The following is a 21,443-nucleotide window of genomic DNA, read 5'->3' on the forward strand; positions in this document are numbered from 1 at the left end:
GAAGAGAGTACTATCAAATAAAACCTTGAATAATGAAAAATTGAAAGGCATGGCAATATAAGTTATCATTAGATTATATATACTTATTGTGAGAAAAATTTCTTTGGAATAAAAAGGGCATTGTTGTGACAAGAGATTAATTTATTCAAAATTTTAAACAATTTTATTTTTTAGCTGAAGAAATCAAAATTTTTGTCACAGTGACTTTTTTGGTAAAAAAAAGTTTTCTAAATTTGTGAAAAAACAATTTTGGATAAAGCTTTGCAAATTATCTACATAAATTTTTTTTTTCCAAATTAAAAAAAAATTTTTTTTAATTCGAATTTAAAAAAATTTCAATGTTACAATGAAATAATAAATTAATAATTTTTAAATATCAATGCAAAATATGAATTTTGTAAAAATATTTAAATTAGCACAACTTAAAAATTTTTCTTCATAAATTTATATAAAAATTCTAAAAGCAAACTATTAAATATCATGTTCCAGATGCTATAAGGGCGTATACCGGTAAAATGTCCTTTTTGCATTGTTATAAAATTTTAAAATAATTTTTAATGTCTGCCAAATATATTTTTCACATAAAAAAAATACCGCGCTCATAAATAATGATAATAGTAACAAATCAACAACATTGGCACGTGGCCTCATCGGGACGATAGCCAACAAAGGAAAAAAAGCAAATCAACAACCCTGTCGCGCTCTGGCGACATAAAGACGTATTTATATTTTTGAGCTACATATTCCAACGTATTCAAACGTGATCAAACGCTTATCAGGTTTATAACCTACAAAGTTGTGGAGTGCGGTTTGTTATTAGTGTTATTATAAATAAATTAAAGTAATGAACACTAATCAAAAAATTAGTTTTGATGGAAATGTTTACGAATTTGTAAGTATATTTTCTACATTAATATTCATAAATAAATTTTTTTTTCATTATAAACTTAACAAACATTATTGTTATTTCCTCAATTGTGTTATTAAATTTCATAAACCAACAATTGGTTTGAGATTATTTTTATTTATTATTAAAAATCATGATACTGAAATCAGTAAGCATCTGAAATTTTTTTTTTTTTATGTTTATTATGAAAAAAAAATTTTTTTTAATTTCTAGTTGTGGAATTTTTTTTGAAAAAATTTTTCCATAATAATTAAGTTATAAAAATCAAAAAACTTTACAGATGTTTGTTAATTTCAGTATCATTAAAAAATCTCATTTTCATTTTTAATCAATTTCATTTATTTTACATGATTAAAAATGACACTAAAGTTAGCAAACGTCTAAAAATTTTTGATTTTTTTTTTATTAATCAAATTACAACTAAAAAGATATTTCTAAAAAATTGTACTTGTAGTTTTTCAAGTTTTTTACATGAGAAAATTTTTTTTTAATTGTTTAATTGAAATTTTTTCGATAAAAAACTTCTAAAAATTTTTAAATGTCGGCTAACTTCATTTTCATGATTAAAAATAATAAAAAAAAAATTTTTTAATTAAAAATGACAGTATAAATTTATTACTGAATTTTTTTAACAAGATTAAATTTATAGAACATTGTTACTAATTGAATTTATTTATTTCAGCATGATGATGACCTTCCATACGAAGAAGAAATTCTCCGCAATCAACACTCGGTGAGACACTGGCTGCGGTACCTGGACCATCTGAAGTCCACCAAAAGCACAAACTTAAGCATCGTATATGAGCGTTCTTTAAAAGAACTCCCTGGTAGTTACAAACTATGGTACGGATACTTGAGCCACCGAGTGAGTCAGTTAAAAAATCGTCGACTTGATGATCCGTTGTACGAAGACGTAAGCAACGCCTTTGAACGGGCGTTGATTTTCATGCATAAAATGCCACGTATTTGGATCGACTACTGCACATTGATGACGGAGCAGTGCTTCATCACGAGAACTCGACACATATTTGACCGGGCTCTGCGAGCCCTTCCGATCACCCAGCATCACCGTATCTGGCCTTTGTATTTAGATTTCGTCAAAAGCCATGATATTCCCGAGACCGGCATCAGAGTCTTCAGGAGATACCTCAAACTCGCTCCAGAAGACACTGAAGACTATATCGAGTATTTAATTTCAATCGGCCGTTTAGATGAATCCGCTATCAAGCTTGCCCATATCGTAAACCAAGATGACTTCATCTCCAAGCACGGTAAGTCAAACCACCAGCTCTGGAACGAGCTTTGCGACTTGATTTCCAAAAATCCGGACAAAATCAAATCGCTGAAGGTCGACCCGATCATCAGAGGCGGTCTCAGGCGGTACACTGACCAAGTTGGGTCTCTCTGGAACTCCCTAGCCGATTACTACATCCGTAGCGGCTTATTTGAAAGAGCCAGAGACATTTACGAGGAAGCGATTCAAACTGTATCGACTGTCAGAGACTTCACCCAGGTTTTCGACGCTTACTCGCAGTTTGAAGAAATAGCGACGAAGAAACGCATGGAAGAAGTCAGCAAAAACCCCAACAGGACTGAAGACGACGATGTGGAGCTAGATCTACGTCTCGAGAGATTCGAGCACCTCATGGAGCGAAGACCTCTGCTTCTCAACTCAGTTCTGCTAAGACAGAACCCTCACAACGTTCCTGAATGGCACAAGCGCGTGAAACTCTACGAAGGGCAGCCTCATGAAATAATAAACACTTTTACAGAAGCAGTCCAGACAGTGAAGCCTCAATTAGCTGTAGGAAAACTTCACACCCTCTGGGTGGCCTTCGCTAAATTCTACGAAGAAAACGGACAGTTGTCTGATGCGAGAGTGGTCTTTGAACAGGCCACTCATGTTCCGTACACTAAAGTTGATGATCTAGCTTCTGTGTGGTGCGAGTGGGCGGAGATGGAGCTCCGTCACTTCACCGGCAATCGCCCGGAGGAAGCTATGAAATTGATGCATCGCGCCACTGCGATGCCGTCCAGGAAAGTTGGGTACTACGACGAGACAGAGACGGTTCAGATGAGGTTGTACAAGTCCTTGAAGGTTTGGTCGATGTACGCTGACCTGGAAGAGACTTTTGGGACTGTAAAAACTTGCAAGGCTGTCTATGACAATATAATTGACTTGAAAATAGCAACGCCTCAGATTATCATCAACTATGGAATGTATTTGGAGGATCAGAAGTACTTTGAAGAGGCTTTCAGAGCTTATGAGAAAGGAATTGCGATGTTCAAGTGGCCGAATGTCTTCGATATCTGGAACACTTATTTGGTTAAATTTTTAAACAGGTACAAGGGGTCCAAATTGGAGCGGACACGTGATTTGTTCGAGCAATGTTTAGAATATTGTCCACCAAAATATGCAAAAGTGTTTTATTTATTGTACGCAAAGCTCGAAGAAGAATATGGACTTGCCAGACATGCGATGAATGTTTATGATCGTGCTATTAAAGCTGTGCCTACTGAAGAGAAGTTTGAGTTATTCAATATTTATATTAAGAAAGTCGCTGAGATTTACGGCATGCCGAAGACCAGAGAAATTTACACCCAAGCTATTGAGGTCCTTCCTGAAGACAAGTCCCGAGAAATGTCGTTAAGGTTCGCGGAGATGGAAACCAAGCTTGGTGAAGTCGACCGAGCAAGGACTATTTACATCCATTGCAGCGAAATTTGCGACCCTCGAGTTACTTCGAGATTCTGGCAGATTTGGAAGGAATTCGAAGTCCGTCATGGGAACGAGGAAACGATGCGTGAGATGTTGAGGATTAAGAGGAGTGTGCAGGCTATGTATAACACTCAAATTAACATGATGACGGCGCAAATGCTAAACAGTACCACTCCTACGGAAAATACTGTTGACGCGATGAGATTGCTGGACATGAAGGCTGCTGATTCTGGAGAAGCTCCACAAGGAAATGCACCAGCTCCTCCAAGAGGCACGATCAGCTTCGTCAGAGGTGTCACTGAGGGAGGAAAAGATGATGGAAAAGTGAAAAATCCGGATGAGATTGAATTGGATCTTGACAGTGATGAGGAGACAGAAGACATTGAAGAGGAAGAAGTTCCGGTGGAAAAACAGGCGATTCCTTCGGAAGTTTTCGGAGGGTTGAAGCCTGTTGAAGAAATGGAACAAGATTAAAAGTATTCTTAATTATTTTTAATAATTGTATAGACAATAAATTTTTTTTTTATTTAAGTATTGTATATATTGTTGTACTTGATTTCATGTTTTTTGACAGTGATAAAAATAATTATTGTTAAATGGCATAGCGAGGTGGATTTATAAAATGAACGTCGTTGTAAACTTCAGACACTTCGCCTTCGATTTGTCCTTGTTTGGTAGGAAATTTTCGCGTCCCACCAAAAAATATTAACTCGGCGTTACCTAGCACTAGAGAATAAAGCACACGTTCCTCGGGACCAGTGAGATCTTTGCCACTATTCTGAATCCACGAGGCGGAATGATCTTCGCGTAAGACATTAGCGATGTTTAACACAAAAATAGCCAACCTGTTGATGTTAGTTTTTATTAACCTGGCCTCCATACGCTGGCGGTTAATTCTTTCCTCCATTCTTCTCAGGTCTTCAAGTTGACGAAGGCGGTTTGGACTAGGAGTTCCCAAGTCGGGATTGAAAGCAGCCATTGGCCCGAATTTTCGTTCCACTGCGACGCGGATTCCCGGATGAGGTCTTGTGTTGTTAATTGCACGTGCGGAGTTGACCACTACTCCCGGTCGTGGTTTAAACTTTCCACGACGTCCGTTTACATTCTCGTCTTTGTCTACAACTGGCACGGATTTTTGTTGAGTGTCCGGAAGATTGCATTCCGCCATCGCCAAGGAACTGGGTCCATGACAAATTACTTTGTCGTTGGTTACATTCTTGGACAACGCGCTCGCTTGCTTTTTCTTACTTAAAATTATTAAATGTTCACCGACTTTGCATGCTTGATGGCACCATATCATCATCGGTGCCCACTCCAGACCATTTATTGTTAGTTTTGTCCACCTCCAGTGGGTTCCTTCCATTGTTAAAAGCCACGCGTCGTCGATTCCTACCGTTGGATTTGTACAACCGCCTATTATCATCAGGTTCTTATCGTCCAGTGCGATCTGTGAGTGCCCGAAACGCGGGTGAGGCTTTGGTGACGTTGTTATTTGCTCGTGCCAGGTGTGTGTTTCCAAGTTAAAGCACCAAACGTCATTTGAGGTGTTATAACTATAAAAAAATTATTTAATTTTTTAATAAAAATTGAAAATTTAGATGAAAATTAAGTTAACCGACATCTAAAGATTTTTAGAATTTTTTTTAATGAAAAAATTAAAAAAAAATTTAAGAGCCAAAATTTTTTCCAACTTTTGAAGGCCGAAAAGCTGTTTATTCTTTAGTTATGGCCCTAAATGGGGTTGACCGCACTTATAAATAATTACCAAAAAAATTTTATTTGTAAGAAAGTTGAAAAACTATAAGTGTAATTTTTTAAAAATATTTTTTTGTTCTAATTTAATAAATAAAAAAAAAAAATCAAAAGCGTCGGCTTAGTTTAGTTTAAAAAAAAAATGAAAATGTTTCTTACTGCAAAAAAGTACTGATTCCTCCAAAAACTACCATTAGATTACCATGAACTGTCGCTGAATGAGCACACATCGCTGGTGGATCATTTAAAGTTTCAATGGCAGTCCATTTGTTATTTGTTATTGAGTAAATATGCAATTCATTGAATAATTTTCTCCTCTACGATAATAATAATAAAAAAATTTTTTTGATACATTTATCAGATAGTATAATTATTATTTTTATTATTTTTACCTGAAAAGGAGGAAAGGTAGCAGGTTGCGCCCAACCACCAAATAATACAAATGATTTGTTGTAATAAACCATGCTAGCACAAGCTTTTGGTGACGGATAAGTACCCATAGGTATCGGACGTTCCCACTTTCGAGTATCTAAATCTAACTTCCATAAATCATTAAAAGTTGTACCAGTTTTGGTACACCCTCCAAAAATATACATTGAATTTTCGTATGTACAAGCTGAATGCGAGTGGCGGTTTGTTATTATTGATGGTCTTTCGCTTATGGCTGGCGAGTTCCATAGCAAAGATCCATAGGCTACTGATCTTTGGAAATAAGCTTTTCTATGCTCTATCACATCTGCAAAACCAATAAATTAATTAATAAACATTCTATCAAATTTTATAAATTAACAAATAAGTAAATAATAAAATAGTTGTAAATTATACTAACGTTTGACAGCATGATGCCAACGTTTACACACCAGCATACATTCTTTTAAATCTTTGTACGGTGGAATCAAGTTCAAAATATATTCCAATATTTCATCAGGTAAAAAATCGATTGGACTAGCCATTGTTTTAATTTAATATTATTTACAATTTATTTTTATAATAATTATTTTAGCATTCACATATAAATTTATTTTGATTAAAAATCGACTTTGACACTTAGCTTTTGTTATAAATGAATTATCTAACCTCAATAACAATTAAATATTCATTTATGACACATGAAAAATGTTTATCAATAAATAAATATATATAAAAATTTATTTTTAATAATTTTATATCTTATTTGATATTTTTAGGCGTATGACACATTAATTAAACCTAATTAACATTTTTTTACAGCTGTTATTTGTATTTTCTATTATTTCATTTGATTTTTATTGTTATTATTTTTTATACTTATTATTATTTTTATTTTTATGATTATTGTGGCTAATATTATTTTTATTATTATTATTATTATTATTATTATTATTATTATTATTATTGCTATAATTATGACGGTTGACGTCCATGTTGTAAAATTAGTACGAGTTTCCAACGGTAGAAAACGCTCCAACCCAAGCGAGCGTTTGGTCACGCAAATAAAGAAAAGAGCACTACGTAATTGTCAGATTATTGTCATAAATCTCATTGTAATAAATTACTTTTAACGTGTGGGTGTAGGTATTGTGTTGCCAGAGAGGAGAGAGAGCTGCAAAAAGTAAAACGTGGTATCGTTTAAAAAACACACTTGAGGAAGCCACTCGCCAGTGGCTAATTTTGTTTAAGTTAAGTAGAAAAAAATGTCAGCTACTTTTATACAACGCGGTCGTGTACCGCCAACACCAGCTCAAATACAGAAGGTACGTGATTTACTCCATTGTTAATATAACCTTTTTTTTTATTTAAAAAATAAAAAATATCTATGTTATATTTATATTGTTGCGAGTTTGCCAATTGGAGTATGAGCCGATTTGTAATTTTTTGCTTTTCAGATGCTGGATGAAAATAGTCATCTGATACAGACGATCCAGGAGTATCAGAATAAAGGAAAACCTCAGGAATGTTTACAATATCAACAGATATTACATCGGAATTTAGTTTATCTCGCTTCTATTGCTGACGCGAACCAAAATGTCCAGGCATTGTTACCGGTAATAATTTAAATTATTGAATTAAAATTTCATTTTTGCTCCGAAATTATCGCATCTGTTGTATCACAAAGGTTCATTCTTACTATTAATCCTTTTTTTGTTGAACAATTAATGAGCATATAATTTTTTTCACTTTATTTTCTTTCAGAGTTATAAAAATAATTAAACTCCAAAATTAATGACAAAAATTATTTAAATTTCTACTAAAATTATTTAAATGTTGTATTTTATTTTTGTAAAATTTTAAAATATTTATTTAAATTTACGAAGAGTTATAAATGTCCAGATTTTCCTTCTATAACAATTTTAAATAAAAACCACACTGTATTAATTATATGACTGAAATTAGCAGACATTTGATAATTCTTAGAATTTTTATTATAAAAAAATTCGCATTTATAATTCTTAAAAATTTCTACATGTGGTTTTTTTTAGTAAATTTGTTTCTTTATAATTTTATTGTTATAAAAATTCTAAAAATTATAATATATCTATTAAATCCAATATCATTTAATTATCTGTTTAAAAAAATTACTATTAAAGAAAAATTATTTCATTTTTAATTATTACTAATACTTGTAACAATTTTTTAAATCCTAAAAATTTGTAACAATTTTTAATTTAGCCACCCCAGGGAATACCGCCGATGACAAATGGCCCTCAGCATGGAATGATGGGTCCCCAAGGTCCTCCGAATGTCGCTCCGGGTACTCCAGGCCCTGGAGGTGAAATGCCGCCGAATCCACCTCAACCAATGCCAATGCAAGGATTCAATCAGGGACAACCGATGCCGCAGGGAGGCTACCGTGGTCCGATGCCTGGACAAGGTCCTCCAATGAACAGAGCAAACCCGGGACCTGGACCTCAGCAGTACCGAGGTGGTCTTCAAGCTTACCCTCAACAGCCAGGTCAGCAAGGTTACCCTGCAGGTTACGGAGGACAAAATCCTGGTGGAAATTACCCTCAGGGTCCTCAAGGAGGTGCTTATGGAGCTGGCCAGCCTAACCAGTACCCGCCTAATGCTCCCCAGCAAGGGTACCCAGCGTCGTCGCAGCAGAATTATGGTCCTCCAACTTCTGTTAATAGTTACGGTGGTCAACCAGGTGCTTACCCACCACCAGGAGGCAATCAGCCTTCAGGAGGCTACGGTCCACCCCCGCCGAACCAGCAAGGATACCCTCCACCAACCACACAGCAGAATTTCTCGCCTAATCCTCAGCAACAGCAGCAGCAGCAACAACAGCAGCAACAGCAACAACAACAACAACAGCAGCAGCAGCAACAGCAGCAACCTGGACAGTACGGAAGTCCTAGTCCTCAGCCAAACTATCAACCTCCTTCCCAAGGTCCCAACCAGAATGCTTACGGTGCGGGTCAAACTCCTGGTAATTATCCTCCTCAGTCCTCTCAAGCTTATCCTAACAATGTTCCTCCACAGAATTATCCTCCTCCACCTGCTACTTCCAATAACGTTGCTCAACCTAGCCAAGGTCCTCCACAGCAGAGTCAGGGTGGTCCGCCCCAAAACTACGCGAGTCAACCGAGTCCTGGTGGAGGACCTCCAGCTCCTTATGGACCGTCTTCTACTTCTCCGCCGTTTAGTACTAGTAATGTGAGTGGAGTTAATACGTATGCTCCAAGTAACCAGCCGACGAGTACGCCTTCTGCTTCCACTCAGACTTATCCACCGACTAGTGGACCTCCACCGGCTACTTCTCAAGCTGGTAGTTACGTTCCCGGGCTTACTCCTTCTGGGTATCCAGTTCATCAACCCTCGCATCAAGCTCATGGACCTCATGGTCCTCATCCTGGATCTCATCAGATTCCGCATCCGCCTCCATCTCAAGCACAACCTGGACCGCCTCCTCAGTCTCAGCCACCTGGACAGTCGCAGCAACCACCTCAACAACCTCCTCAGCAGCAACAGGTAATTTTATTAATTTTTTTTAATAATTAATTTTTTTTAATACTTTAATTTTTTTCATAATTTGATTTTTTTTTTTTTTTTTTAATTTTTTGATCATTTAATTTTTTTAATAATTAAATTTATTTAAATGACAATTAATAATTAATTTATTTTTAGTCTCAGCAACAACCACCAGCTCAGTCACCTCAGCAGCAGCAAGCAACAACAACAAGGGCCTCCTCCTCAAGGACCACCTCAGCAGCAACAATCTCAACAAGGAGCTCCGCAATCGCAACATCAACAATCACCGAGTCCAGTTCCGAGTAATTTCCCTCCAACTTCAGGCCCAATTTCTCAAGGTCCACCGTCCGGACCCCCAGGTCCGCCGGGACCACCCCAGCAACCTCCTGGAGGATACGGACCTCCTCAATCTCATCCAGCGACGACGCAAACTTATGTACCTCCGGGATCTGGTCAACCACCTCAAGGCTATCCTACTCACCCTCCGGGTCAAGGAGGTCAACCTCATTATGGACACCCGCAGTATCCTCCTCAAAACTACCCGCCTCATCCGCCACCACCTTCTGGTCAAGGTTATCCTCAGTACCCTCCTCGTGGTCCTCCTGGTGGTCACATGCCACCGCCTCCTGGTCCTCAAGGTCCTCCACCGCCGAATCAGTATGCTGGATATGGTTATCAACAACCGCCGCAGTAAAATAATGAATGAGACTTTTTTTAATTAATTTGATTATAAAATTTGTGCTATTTAATAATGTGTAATGTAATGATTTTTTGCATTGTAATTTTTATATTTTATATGTAATAATTTAACGATAATGGATTTAATAAACGGATTTTTTGTTGTAATTGTGGGTCGTTTGTGGAATAAAAATGATTTTTTAAATCTTAAAAATTTGTGTTAATTTATTTTATGTATTTCATTATTTATAAAAATCGATATAACACAAAATTTTTAAAATAAACCAAGTTTTTCTGAGTTTGAATATTTTTTTACCATAGTAATGGTATTGTTTTCTGTGATATAATTACATACGCAAATGATGCTTTAGTGAATGTATAATACCGTAGTCTTATTTCGAGTTTAAATCATGATGAGAAAAATCAAGCTTGTGTTACGATTCACCCCAAACTCTGAAACGGTAATTTTGTTTGATTTATTTGATGGGATGGTCTTTGATCCGCCTTCAAAAATTGTTCATACATTAGTCGAATGTAAATTGACGCATCGGTCTTCACAGACCTTCCGTCAAGTAAGATGCATCATCTCCTATGCACAGAAAAATGAAAATTTTTAGAATATATCTATTTTATTTCATTTTCTACTTGCAGAAAAAAAAGCTACCTAACGCCATCTACAATTTTTACGGAATTATCTGTTTCAACATGAAAAAATGTTTTTTTCAAAAATCAACAATTTATACTTACAGAATTTGCATTAGAATACTAAAATAAGTTACTCTACAAATACGAAAAAAAAATCATCTTTTATACTTGACTTATCCATATTTATAATCTAATGAAGTTTTAGTACTTTCCTTGCTATTTACCAAATTTACTGAAAATTTCGAAGTATGTTTTACTAATTTAATGGGATGGTCTTTGATCCGCCTTCAAAAATTAAATTAGGTTTTGACCGGTTGGTATAGATACCGTTATTAGCCAAATCACGTATAATGATACCTCGGTCGTTCAAAATTTATGAATATAAAAGTTTTTTTATTTTCTCTACTTACAAAAAAATTTTTAAGCAGTTCGCCATCTGTTGGTTGTTTCTAATACGTCATTTAGGAAAAATTTTTATGATATACATTTCCAAACATTAAATCATTTTTATTAATTTATTTTCATACAAAACTTATTATTTCACAATAGGTATCATAATTCATTCTTAAACTCAGACTTAACTGGTCTTTTTTCAATGTTATTCACACATTTACAATCATAAGACGGCTGAGATACTTTCTCCATCCCCTCAAGTACTTTTATTTTATTCTGTATCCTTTTACTCCATTCCTAAAATAAAACCCCAAATTATTTAACTCACATAACATTATCTAAATAATTATTATTAAAATTTATAAATACCTGTAATAAATGCACATGGTAACAAAATACATCTCGTGGTAACGCAACGTCTCTCATCAATCTCCTACCAGCTTTAGCAATTTTCAATGCTTCACCATCATTACTTTCAGCCCACTTAATTTTCTCTACCAGATCTGATAAATCATGCTTCACCGGAACATAATGTTCACCAGGAACTGTATGGTGATAAAAATATTCATAATACTTTGACTCTTGCTTAAATACCAACGAGTCTCCAGCAAGTAAATATGGAAACCGATACGCCGCTACAGTTCCATCAATATTTAATTGATATTTATACTGAAAATAAATGAAAAATTTCATAAATAAATTTAATTTTCTAAAAATTGAATTAATTAATTTAACTACCTTAAAAAAATCAAAAAATGATGTATGTTTCTCTCCAGGTCCATATTTATCCATTTCATTTTTAAAAAAAAAATTTGTTATAGAAGCATTAAAAAGGTCTGGATTTTTTCTAGCAATATCAATTAAATCTAATCTTTCTCTTCTTGAATCACGACCACGCCAAAATACTTTTTCAATTTTCTTTTCCCAGGGTGTTTTAATATTTCCTTGTACTGATAACATATCCAACATAACTCTGCAAAAATAATTAATAAATAAAATATTAAAAAAAAAATAACAAATTAAAATAAACAATAAATAAATTTATCAAAGCTTTGCAATAATTTTTCTAAAATTAATATTTTTATATCATAAAATAATTTTAAAATAAAAAATCAATTACCTTCCCATATTTTCTAATGAAGATTCAGTAATATCATAAGTAGGCAAAATAATATCATTCGTTTCCTCAGACCCACACCAAGAAAACATCGGATAAGCTTTCTTCATTTTAGACATCAACGGCCAGTCTCCTAAATTTATAAAAAACTCCACATCAGGCAGCCTAACTTTTCTCGCCAGCGACAGTAAAATCGAATCCGAGAACATCTTGAACCCAACATGTTGTCCATAGCAATTCCTGTAAATCTACCGCCATTTAAAATTGCTAATGCATTTTAATTATATCAATTAACAATAATTAAAACTCATAAAACAGTTAATCTAATCGTACCCTACTATCTTTAACAACATAATGACAAAAACTATGAGCATGAGGCTTATGGTACTCTTTAATCAGATCGTCTCTTAGTTCATCAAAATTAATTGATGGAAATATTTTGAGGTCTTCAGTAATTTGGTAATATTCCTCAAAACATTCATAATTTTTCATCCAGCTCTCTACGGATTTATTTGGACAGTAGCACTCTTCTTCATACACCGGACCTGAATTATTTAAATCATCAATTATAAATTACTCCAATACTTGTTATATCACTAGCTTAAATAATTAATTACTAATTACTAATTACCTTTTTCGTGTATTGATCCAGCAGGTAAAATTTCATTATTAATTACAACTTTAATATTTAAATTATAACAAGTCTCGAACAGCTTATATCTAATTATAAAACTTCCATCATTGCAATCCAATACTTGGGTCCAGATTCTGCATCCATGATTGTTTTTATTCAGTCCAGTTACTTTGGCTTGAACAATTGGTTCTGTTGGAGACCGGGTCAAGCTGGATAAAAATTAACTTAGCAATTAGTTAAGAATTTTAAGAATTTTTCTAACAAATAAATTATGGTAAAAAAAAATTTATAAAAAAAATTGACATTTAGAAATATTAAAAAAGTACAAATGCAATTTTTTTAAAATAATTTTTTGGAGAAAATTTATTTGTTAAAAAAAATTAAAAAATTGTCAAGTGACAGCTAACTTTAATGTCATTCAAACTGGACGTTAAAAAAAAATTATTTTGACTAAACTAATTAAAAATTATAAGTTAAAAATTAAAAATAAAATAGATACTGACTTTTTGCCTTCAGAATCAATTAATTGGATAAAAAAATACCGAGAACGCATTGTAATTTTTGCAGGACTTAATCCTGGACCCCATAATACTGATTTTGATGGATCAACATCAATTGCTAATACACTGATGCAACTAATTGTTATTATAAAAATTTGATTTAACTGCATTTTATAACCTATATTACACTAATTTCATTAATTGAATTAAAGTTTAAATTAATTAGTCTCTATTTTGTTCGTTAATTGCTTGAAAAATATTAATTTGTTAAAATTTAAGTAAAAAAATAATTCTAAGTGTTAGACTAATGTTTATATTTATCAAGTTTGTTTACATTAGATGTTTTGCGCCTTGCGGCACTTCTGACACTAAATTAAGTTCTCAATTATATGTATTCCAATTATACTGTCATTTAATTTTAATTATGTATAAGATAAAATTTAGAGAAAAAAAATTTGTACAAATTTTTGGGGTTTTAATTAAAAAAAATTAATTTTATTGAGCTCGTACCATAAAAATTTTATTATTTTATTTATTAATAATTTTGACAGGAAATAAATGGAAGGAAAAAAGGAGTTTATTATAAAATAATAAAAACATATATTATTACAGCGTTATAAATTTTATTTATAATCTAAAAAAATTTATAATTAACAATTATAAAATCTATATTTTAAATTACACTTTAAATTTATAAATAAAAGTTGATTTACATGTGATGAAAATTCCCAGAAGTATAAATTGTCTGAAAAATAGAAAGTTAAGGTTAGTGAATTTATAATAAATTCAAGCAAACATTTAGTTTAATTATTTACAATATTTAATTTTGATAATATATATCTATTTTTCAATGTTTATTTTGCAAATATTCATGTTATATGTACCTTGAAATATATACCTATGAAAATTATATTCATTGAGAAATATATATCTATTAGAAGTAATGTGCTAATGAACCTTGTAAATTATTAGCAATACTTAAAGATAAAAATGATTCTACTGAGCTATTTTCAATTCATAAAATATATGTTTAAGATTAGCAATAAGCAATTTTTTAATATATCTATTACGAGTCATAATTAATTTATGAAATATATATCTTTTCGCAGTATTCAATTCAATAATATATGTCTATTTGCAATATTCAATTTTTGAAATATATCTTTAGTTAGCAATATTCAATTCAGAAATATTTATCTATTATAGTAAGCAATTATTAAATTAGTAATTATATCTATTAGTAATTTTTGAAATATATATCTTTTTCAAGTATTTTTCAATTTTCCAATGTATATCTATTATAATTCGCAATATTTGATTTTTAACTTATACATCTAATATCAGCAATATTCAATGTTTGAAATATATCTTTTGTGTAGCAATATTCAATTCAATAATATTTATCTATTAACAATATTCAATTTTGGGAATATATATCCTTTTCGAGCATTATTCAATTATTCCAATGTATATCTATTATGATTCGCAATATTTGATTTTCAACTTATATATCTATTATTAGCAATATTCAATGTTTGAAATATATTTTTTTTCTTAGCAATATTCAAGTAAAAAATATATATCTATTAGTCAGTTTTAATTTTTGAAATATATATCCTTTTAAAGCATTATTCAATTTCTTCGTTACATATCTATAATTTTAAAAATATATACCTATTATTATTAGCAATATTCAATTATTTCAAAATATATCTATCAGTAAAATTCAATTAAAAAATATACATCTATTAGTAATTCTTGAAATATATATCTTTTCAAAGTATTATTCAATTTTTTCAATATATATCTATGATTCGCAATATTTGAAATATATTTTTTCTTAGCAATATTCAATTACTTCAATATATACATCTATCATCAGCAATAATTTTTTATCTTTGAAATATAAATATTCTTTAAGCATTATTCAATTTCCAATAAATATATTAATTAGCAATATTCTAATAAATCCAATTTTTGAAATACATATCCACTATCAGCAATATCCTATTTTTAAAATATATCAATTTTTTTGCAATATTCAATTAATATATTTTACTAATATTTGTAATATTCAATCTTTGAAAAATATATTCAATAATATCAAACACCCATAATTAATAATACTCAACCTTAGACCAATACTTAACATTATTACCACGATCCATCAACCTCTGAAACTATAAATCCATTTCTGAGTTGTAGATAATCTCGAAAATAACTCTCTCTCTCTCTCTCTCTTTCTGAACTTTTATTCCTAAAAAATAAAAACCAAAATTATAATACTGAAGTTAGCGGTTAGCTGTCAATTTAAAGAATTTTTTAACAAATTAATTACAATAAAAAAATGCTTCTAAAAATTTTCACTTGTAATTTTTATTAATTTTCACATGTGAAACTTTTTAATAATTTGATTGCTATAAAATTCCAAAAAAATTTTTAACATCTGTCAACTTCAGTGTTATCCATAATTAATAACATTCACCGTCCATAAAATTACATTATACAATTAAAAAACTTACTTAAAATAATTTCAATAAAATCACGCTTGAACAATGCTTAATTTTCCACGTCCTGCCACAAAATGGCCCTCAAAACCCACTTGTCCCTTCCGGCCACTTCAGCTCTCTCAAAAAAACGCTTAAAATAAAAACCCGAACCCTCAACCGCAAACAGAGCCCTCTACATTACCATCAAAAACATCAAAACTCGCAATTACAAATTAGCCTTTATATAAAAAAAAAGGTGGCGCTGTCCCGCGACTCAATAAAAAAAAACACTCCCAGCTGCTCCCAACCGAGCAAATTCATTCCTTTCAACAAAATACAGCTTCAACGTGCGCAAGTAACACAATACATCCAAGTACAACCGTTCATACATTTTAAGAGGGGGTATGAATAAACAGAGGTTAACTTATCGAACACACAACTACCCTAGTCAGCAATACCGCGAGCAAGTACACACATACACATAGACGCTAGAGCCTAAGCTTCAGTCCGCTACATCATTACAACACTATACTCTTCTCTACACTAGTCTATCGGTGTCTGCTGGTCTGCCAAGACCCAACGTCTAATATAATCTGTTTCCAGACAATAGACCCGTGATGTCATCTGTCACCCGTCAACTGGCGCCTGATTACAATTTTCCATAAAACAACACATCCCGGCGTTGACTTAATCATCTTAATCATCAAGATCATTATCATCTTCACCAGTCATTGACCATCGAACGTCACATCATCAACCAGCGTGCTATTATTGACTAGTAAATTGGATTAGTGTAATTTTCTTTATGGTACATCCGTTAAGAATTTGTGTCATTATTATTGCATTGCACTGGGAAATAATTCTGAAAGAGAATTGTATGACTGACTCAGCCCGCTGACACTCTCTTCTCAAAAGTAAGCACTAATATAACTGTACAGTATTATATTAAGTATTAAATAACTAAAGTATTCAGTACTTGTCAGTTCAGAATTCCAGTCATATCACAGTCTCTACTCTGTCTCTCTAGTCAGCTTTAACGTTAATTTACTGTGTCTCACTGGTAACTCTAATAAGCCTACTTCTACTGACGCATGTTGGACTTCTGGACATGCCGGAATTGTAACTTGTAAAATAAATGTTGCTTCCGTGTCCCTTAAATAGGTGAGTCGTTTCCATACCTACGTAAAGTAAATAAACACTCATACACAACACATGCATATGTAAGAACGAATAACTGAGTTAGATTTAAGTTCATTTTATTTATAGATAACGTATTTAGAATGTGGCTACTCGCAATCGTCAGAGCTTTAATATTCTGTATTAGTTTCAGTATTGATACTTGATTCACTTGACCTTAAGACATTTATTACCAATGGACATTAAATTTAATAAGAAAAGTTTTTTACAGCTTGAAGTTTGTAAAGTTTAAATTTGATTTGTATAAATAATAATAATAATAATAATACTTGAAGTTTAGTTTAGTTTGTTGGTGAAATATAATAAATGTTTGCCAAGTGTTTTATAAAGAAAACAGACAAGTCGACGGTAAGGTTCATTGATCTCCAGATTCCATTCTCATGTAACAAAGTGCAAATTGATGCCGGTTAAACCCTTCTTACATTTACATTACGTTATTTAATTTTTGCATTGTGTGAATTTAACGTTACTGAGGTTTTATTTTTCATGTGTGTTTAGAGAAGTTTTCATTAAAGTTTACTGTGAAAAGTAAGAGTCACGTTTTAAATAACCTTGAAGAATTTAGAACTGCCGGCTCTGAGCTGGCAAGTTAATAAATAATTTAATGTTGATTAATTGAGTTGTTTAGAAATTTATTTTTTTTTTTTTTTAACGTACAGGCTTTTTTTATTTAATTTATTAAATTGATTTTTCCTGTTTAAAGTCCGTGAGGTGCGTGATGAAAATTTTGAATTTTAAAATGATTAAAAATAGATAAAATTAATTTAATAAAAATTAAATCAATTAATTTTCAAACAATTTTTTTATTGCATAAAAAAAATTTTAATAATAATAATAAAATATTTGTTATTTTTAGTGAAATATTTTTATAAAAGTAATTTAATATTGTAATTTGACAGTAAAAATTATTTCCAAGAATTAAGCAAAAATAAATATTAAACAATGAGCGTATTTAGATCACACGGTTACTGCCAGAGTATTGAAACTGAAACTCCAGTAATGGTAGCAGCTATTAATAAAAAAAGGCTATTGTTCCTCAGCAAATATCAATATTGATCTTACAGTTGTGCTTTACTACGAACGAGTACTTGGAATTTACTGTTAACTTATCAAGACCTGAATGAGTAAATAAATATTTACAATATTTAGCGGTGATTAGTGATCAGTGATTATTGATTACAAAAGTTATATTATATTACTCTTATCCTAATTGATTAATAATAATGACTAATAAATTTTTTATCACAATCCCTAGGACCGAAACATGGCGTTATTGAAAATGAGCTCCAAGAAATGGTTGACGTCGGGCTATCCATCACTGCTGCCGGATGACAGACCAATCACAGCCATAAGTGTCGTCGAGGACATTGACAAATGTCCACCGAACTTCACTGTGGTAAGCCCTAGATTTTATCCGCTTTGTTTGTTATCTATTATGTTTTTTAGTATTGCCTACGGCTATAATATAGATTTAATCTAGTTGTGGGGTGTTATCTCTATCTATAAAGTAAACTGATTGCTTAATTATTTAATCATGACTATTTATCATCATCAGATTTCCAAGACATATGATCAAGATATTGACGCTGACCTTTGGCGAGAAAGTGGACTGTTTATCAAGAAGAAAGGTCGTTATATTTGTCACTCAAAAACAGAAGGTGTACCGAATTATGTTGTACAAGAAATTACTGTTATTAATGAACGAGAGCTGCCGAAGGATGGATTTAGTATGATACCTCAAACACTAGACACTGGTTAGTTATTATTATTATTATTATTATTATTATTTTCTTTTTGTCTTTTCAATGTTTCATATACTTTTTTAAAATAGTATATTTATTATGATAAGTATTGAGGCTGCATTCGAATATGCTCTATTTCTATTGCACTTTATTTTCTTAACCATTGACGTTTTTAAAGATATAAGCTCATCCCGATGTTACACTCATCAAGAGCTTTCATTTGAGTACCCACATGCATTTTAGATATATTTTTCATATATACATATATATAATATATATATATAAATATATGAAAAATTAATGTGAGTACTTAAATGAAAGGTCTTCATGAGTGTAACATCGGGATGAGCTTATATCTTTAAAAACGTCAATGGTTAAGAAAATAAAGTGCAATTTAATAAAATTTATAGTCGAATAAAGCAAAATTTTATTTATTTATAGTTCACAAGTCACGGTAGTTACATAGTGACTGCAAAGTTGCTAGTTATTATTATTACTTTATTATGTATTAAAACTTCATATTGATTTTTAAAGGGCGTTTATTATTAAAATTTTATTTTAGATCAAAAAGCATGGAGGAAAAAGCAGGTGTGTTACAAACTCCAGAATAAAGACTTGTGTTCATTAGCTGTGACGGACATTATCGTGTGTAGCCGAATCAAAAAAGCCCCGTCTGGTTTCACATATGCCGGGTAAGTAGTTATTACTGAAACTGATAAGAGAGTTTCGTAAATAACTAAAGATTATACTTTTATCTAAAAAGTTATTTATTTCTCAGACTTTAGAAATATATTTTATATCTAATATTGATGGTTCTATATCTGCCATCTATTTTTTACAGCGAGGTCAATGGAGTTATTATCTGTTACAAACTTAGCGAGTTAACTAATGGCGATGCTAGCTCACAATCTTACGAAAATATCAAGTTAGTACTAATTATTTTATGTCTTAATTTTAATTACTTACTATCTATGTTTGATAAAAAAAAAAAAAAAAAAATGTTTTTTATTAGCATTCTTCAAAGCGTGTCACCGAATCTTTCAAACGGAGTACCGCACAGAGCAGCGCCAGAACGACCGCCGAAGCCAAAGTTCTCACCGAAACCGCAGAACGGTGGCAGCAACGTTTATCCACAAATACCAGGAGGTATTGTGGCTAGTAAAAAAGAGCTCGATGAAACGAACGACCGTGACTATGAAGTGTTGAGTCCAAACGCAAGGATCAACAAACCTACAAGACCAGCACCTCAGCCTCCCACGTCTTCCCACACGAACAGTAATACTAGTAGCTGTTCTTCGGTACCCCTTTATGGCACTTTGCCAGGTTGCTCTGACTTGGATGGCGTTCCTTTTGTACTCAATCCTCTGCTCATTGTTGACAGTGAGCCTGTATTTGTAAGTAATTAATAGGACCAAAATATTTCATTAAATTTAAAATAAAAGGTTTCAATTTTTGATATTATTTTTAAACAAAAATTTTTTGAAATTTAATTTTATAAAAAAAAAATTTTTTTTATGATTTTTTGAAAAAAAATTTTTTGTGATAATTATAAATCTTACTTTTAAAATTATCGTGAAATTTTTTATCCTAAAGAAACAACAAGAAACATTTTTATTATAAAATTAAATTTTTAACTTTTGTTTGAAAAAAATTTTTGCCACAATTCCAAAAATTTTAACCATTTATTATGAAATGTCTTTTTAAATTTGCGGCAAAAATCCTGACGCTAATAATTAATTAAATTAGCTGAAAAAAATAATTTTACGTCCTACTTTAAAGATACTGATAATAATTGATAATATTTTTTACAGACACTTCCTGTGATTAAGGCACGAACTCGCTTAGAAATAGATCAAGAGTATTACTACGACTTTCGTGCTGAAAAGGAAACTTAAAAATCTAAATAATTATTATTATTAATAATCATATTCTAAAAATGTCATCGTGCCAAACGAGAATTGTACCAATTAAGTACCATATTACCGTTAATCAATGCAGCTATATCCGAGCGTTTTGTATCGACAATATAGCGTAGCCATGTGTAATAGAGTGCCTGAACGAGTGAATTGTATATGTTATAATATAATAATTATCTTATTATCAAGCAACAAACAAACAAACAAAACAAAATAAAACAAAACAAAACAATGCAGACATCTATTCGATATACGTAATAATAATTAAATGGGTTTCTCCATTTTTATTTTTAAAGATGTTTTCATCTACGATGTGTCTGTTTCATCATATCTTCCATTTTAGAATTTTATACCGATAATTAATAATTATGATGATGATGATTAGTATTGTATTTTTATAGACTTTCGTTGTATTTTTATATAGTTATTAGACATTTATATAATAAGTGTATTATATGTACTAGTTGCTTAAACAAATATTTAAATATTAATTAATTAGTTATTATTATTATCATTAATATTACTATTATTTTATAATTGCACTTCATTCTTTCTGCAATCGACACATCACTGTAATTAAAAAAGAAAATATATAAGACTTTATTTAAAAAAAATAAACAAGTTATAAATTATTTGCAATGAAAAAGTTAGATAATTATAAGAAATAAATGTGTTATTTATTTTTCGGCAAATAACATAAATCAACGAATTAATAAAATAATATCTACTAAAAAAAAAAAAAAAAAAGTTTTACAATACTTTTCGGTAATGTAAACTACAGGAATTTTAAAACGATACATCTA

The 21,443-nt window shown here is 31.4% G+C and overlaps 5 protein-coding genes and 1 long non-coding RNA gene across 12 annotated transcripts; 3 read left to right on the forward strand and 3 right to left on the reverse strand.

Moving 5' to 3' along the window:
• The first annotated feature begins 743 nt into the window (after nt 1–743).
• Nucleotides 744–4,165, forward strand: Fand (Pre-mRNA-splicing factor SYF1 fand). The gene is made up of 2 exons (XM_074255704.1): nt 744–892; nt 1,590–4,165. Exons 1-2 carry the CDS (start codon nt 845–847, stop codon nt 4,098–4,100), a joined length of 2,559 nt encoding a protein of 852 aa, XP_074111805.1. The 5' UTR covers nt 744–844; the 3' UTR covers nt 4,101–4,165.
• Fbxo42 (F-box protein 42) lies at nt 4,126–6,595 on the reverse strand. The gene is made up of 4 exons (XM_074255707.1): nt 6,208–6,595; nt 5,771–6,114; nt 5,538–5,695; nt 4,126–5,179 (listed from the first exon to the last, which is right to left on the reverse strand). The coding sequence occupies exons 1-4, from the start codon at nt 6,329–6,331 to the stop codon at nt 4,219–4,221; spliced, it is 1,587 nt and encodes a 528-aa protein (XP_074111808.1). The 5' UTR covers nt 6,332–6,595; the 3' UTR covers nt 4,126–4,218.
• Nucleotides 6,596–6,846: 251 nt separating this feature from the next.
• LOC141535656 (uncharacterized) lies at nt 6,847–10,221 on the forward strand. Of its 2 annotated transcripts, none has more exons than XM_074255706.1 (4): nt 6,847–7,111; nt 7,244–7,402; nt 8,028–9,332; nt 9,502–10,221. In XM_074255706.1, exons 1-4 carry the CDS (start codon nt 7,052–7,054, stop codon nt 10,021–10,023), a joined length of 2,046 nt encoding a protein of 681 aa, XP_074111807.1. In that variant the 5' UTR covers nt 6,847–7,051; the 3' UTR covers nt 10,024–10,221. The 2 variants fall into 2 exon arrangements, with proteins under 2 accessions (XP_074111807.1, XP_074111806.1); XM_074255705.1 differs by having other exon boundaries at nt 6,848–7,111; nt 8,028–9,329; nt 9,486–9,778.
• Nucleotides 10,222–11,126: 905 nt separating this feature from the next.
• On the reverse strand, nt 11,127–13,646 carry LOC141535891 (protein O-glucosyltransferase 2). Its single transcript, XM_074256056.1, has 7 exons — nt 13,300–13,646; nt 12,794–13,005; nt 12,496–12,707; nt 12,166–12,410; nt 11,784–12,018; nt 11,415–11,714; nt 11,127–11,342 (listed from the first exon to the last, which is right to left on the reverse strand). Exons 1-7 carry the CDS (start codon nt 13,464–13,466, stop codon nt 11,205–11,207), a joined length of 1,509 nt encoding a protein of 502 aa, XP_074112157.1. The 5' UTR covers nt 13,467–13,646; the 3' UTR covers nt 11,127–11,204.
• A 259-nt stretch (nt 13,647–13,905) lies between these two features.
• LOC141536688 (uncharacterized) lies at nt 13,906–16,117 on the reverse strand. Its single transcript, XR_012480779.1, has 3 exons — nt 15,819–16,117; nt 15,447–15,553; nt 13,906–14,041 (listed from the first exon to the last, which is right to left on the reverse strand). It is a non-coding gene; the product is annotated as an uncharacterized LOC141536688 (long non-coding RNA).
• A 250-nt stretch (nt 16,118–16,367) lies between these two features.
• Nucleotides 16,368–21,025, forward strand: Mvb12 (multivesicular body subunit 12-like Mvb12). 6 transcript variants are annotated; one of them, XM_074257382.1, is made up of 9 exons: nt 16,368–16,699; nt 16,769–16,946; nt 18,047–18,106; nt 18,238–18,378; nt 18,538–18,736; nt 19,287–19,416; nt 19,566–19,649; nt 19,737–20,118; nt 20,536–21,025. In XM_074257382.1, the coding sequence occupies exons 4-9, from the start codon at nt 18,247–18,249 to the stop codon at nt 20,617–20,619; spliced, it is 1,011 nt and encodes a 336-aa protein (XP_074113483.1). In that variant the 5' UTR covers nt 16,368–16,699; nt 16,769–16,946; nt 18,047–18,106; nt 18,238–18,246; the 3' UTR covers nt 20,620–21,025. The 6 variants fall into 6 exon arrangements, with proteins under 6 accessions (XP_074113483.1, XP_074113481.1, XP_074113480.1 ...); XM_074257380.1 differs by lacking the exon at nt 18,047–18,106 and having other exon boundaries at nt 16,759–16,946; XM_074257379.1 differs by lacking the exon at nt 18,047–18,106.
• Nucleotides 21,026–21,443: the final 418 nt, after the last annotated feature.

This window comes from Cotesia typhae, unplaced genomic scaffold, assembly GCF_013202065.1.
Source record: "Cotesia typhae breed Kobodo isofemale line unplaced genomic scaffold, CoteBio_Ctyphae scaffold_152, whole genome shotgun sequence".
NCBI classification, from domain to species: Eukaryota; Metazoa; Arthropoda; class Insecta; order Hymenoptera; family Braconidae; genus Cotesia; species Cotesia typhae.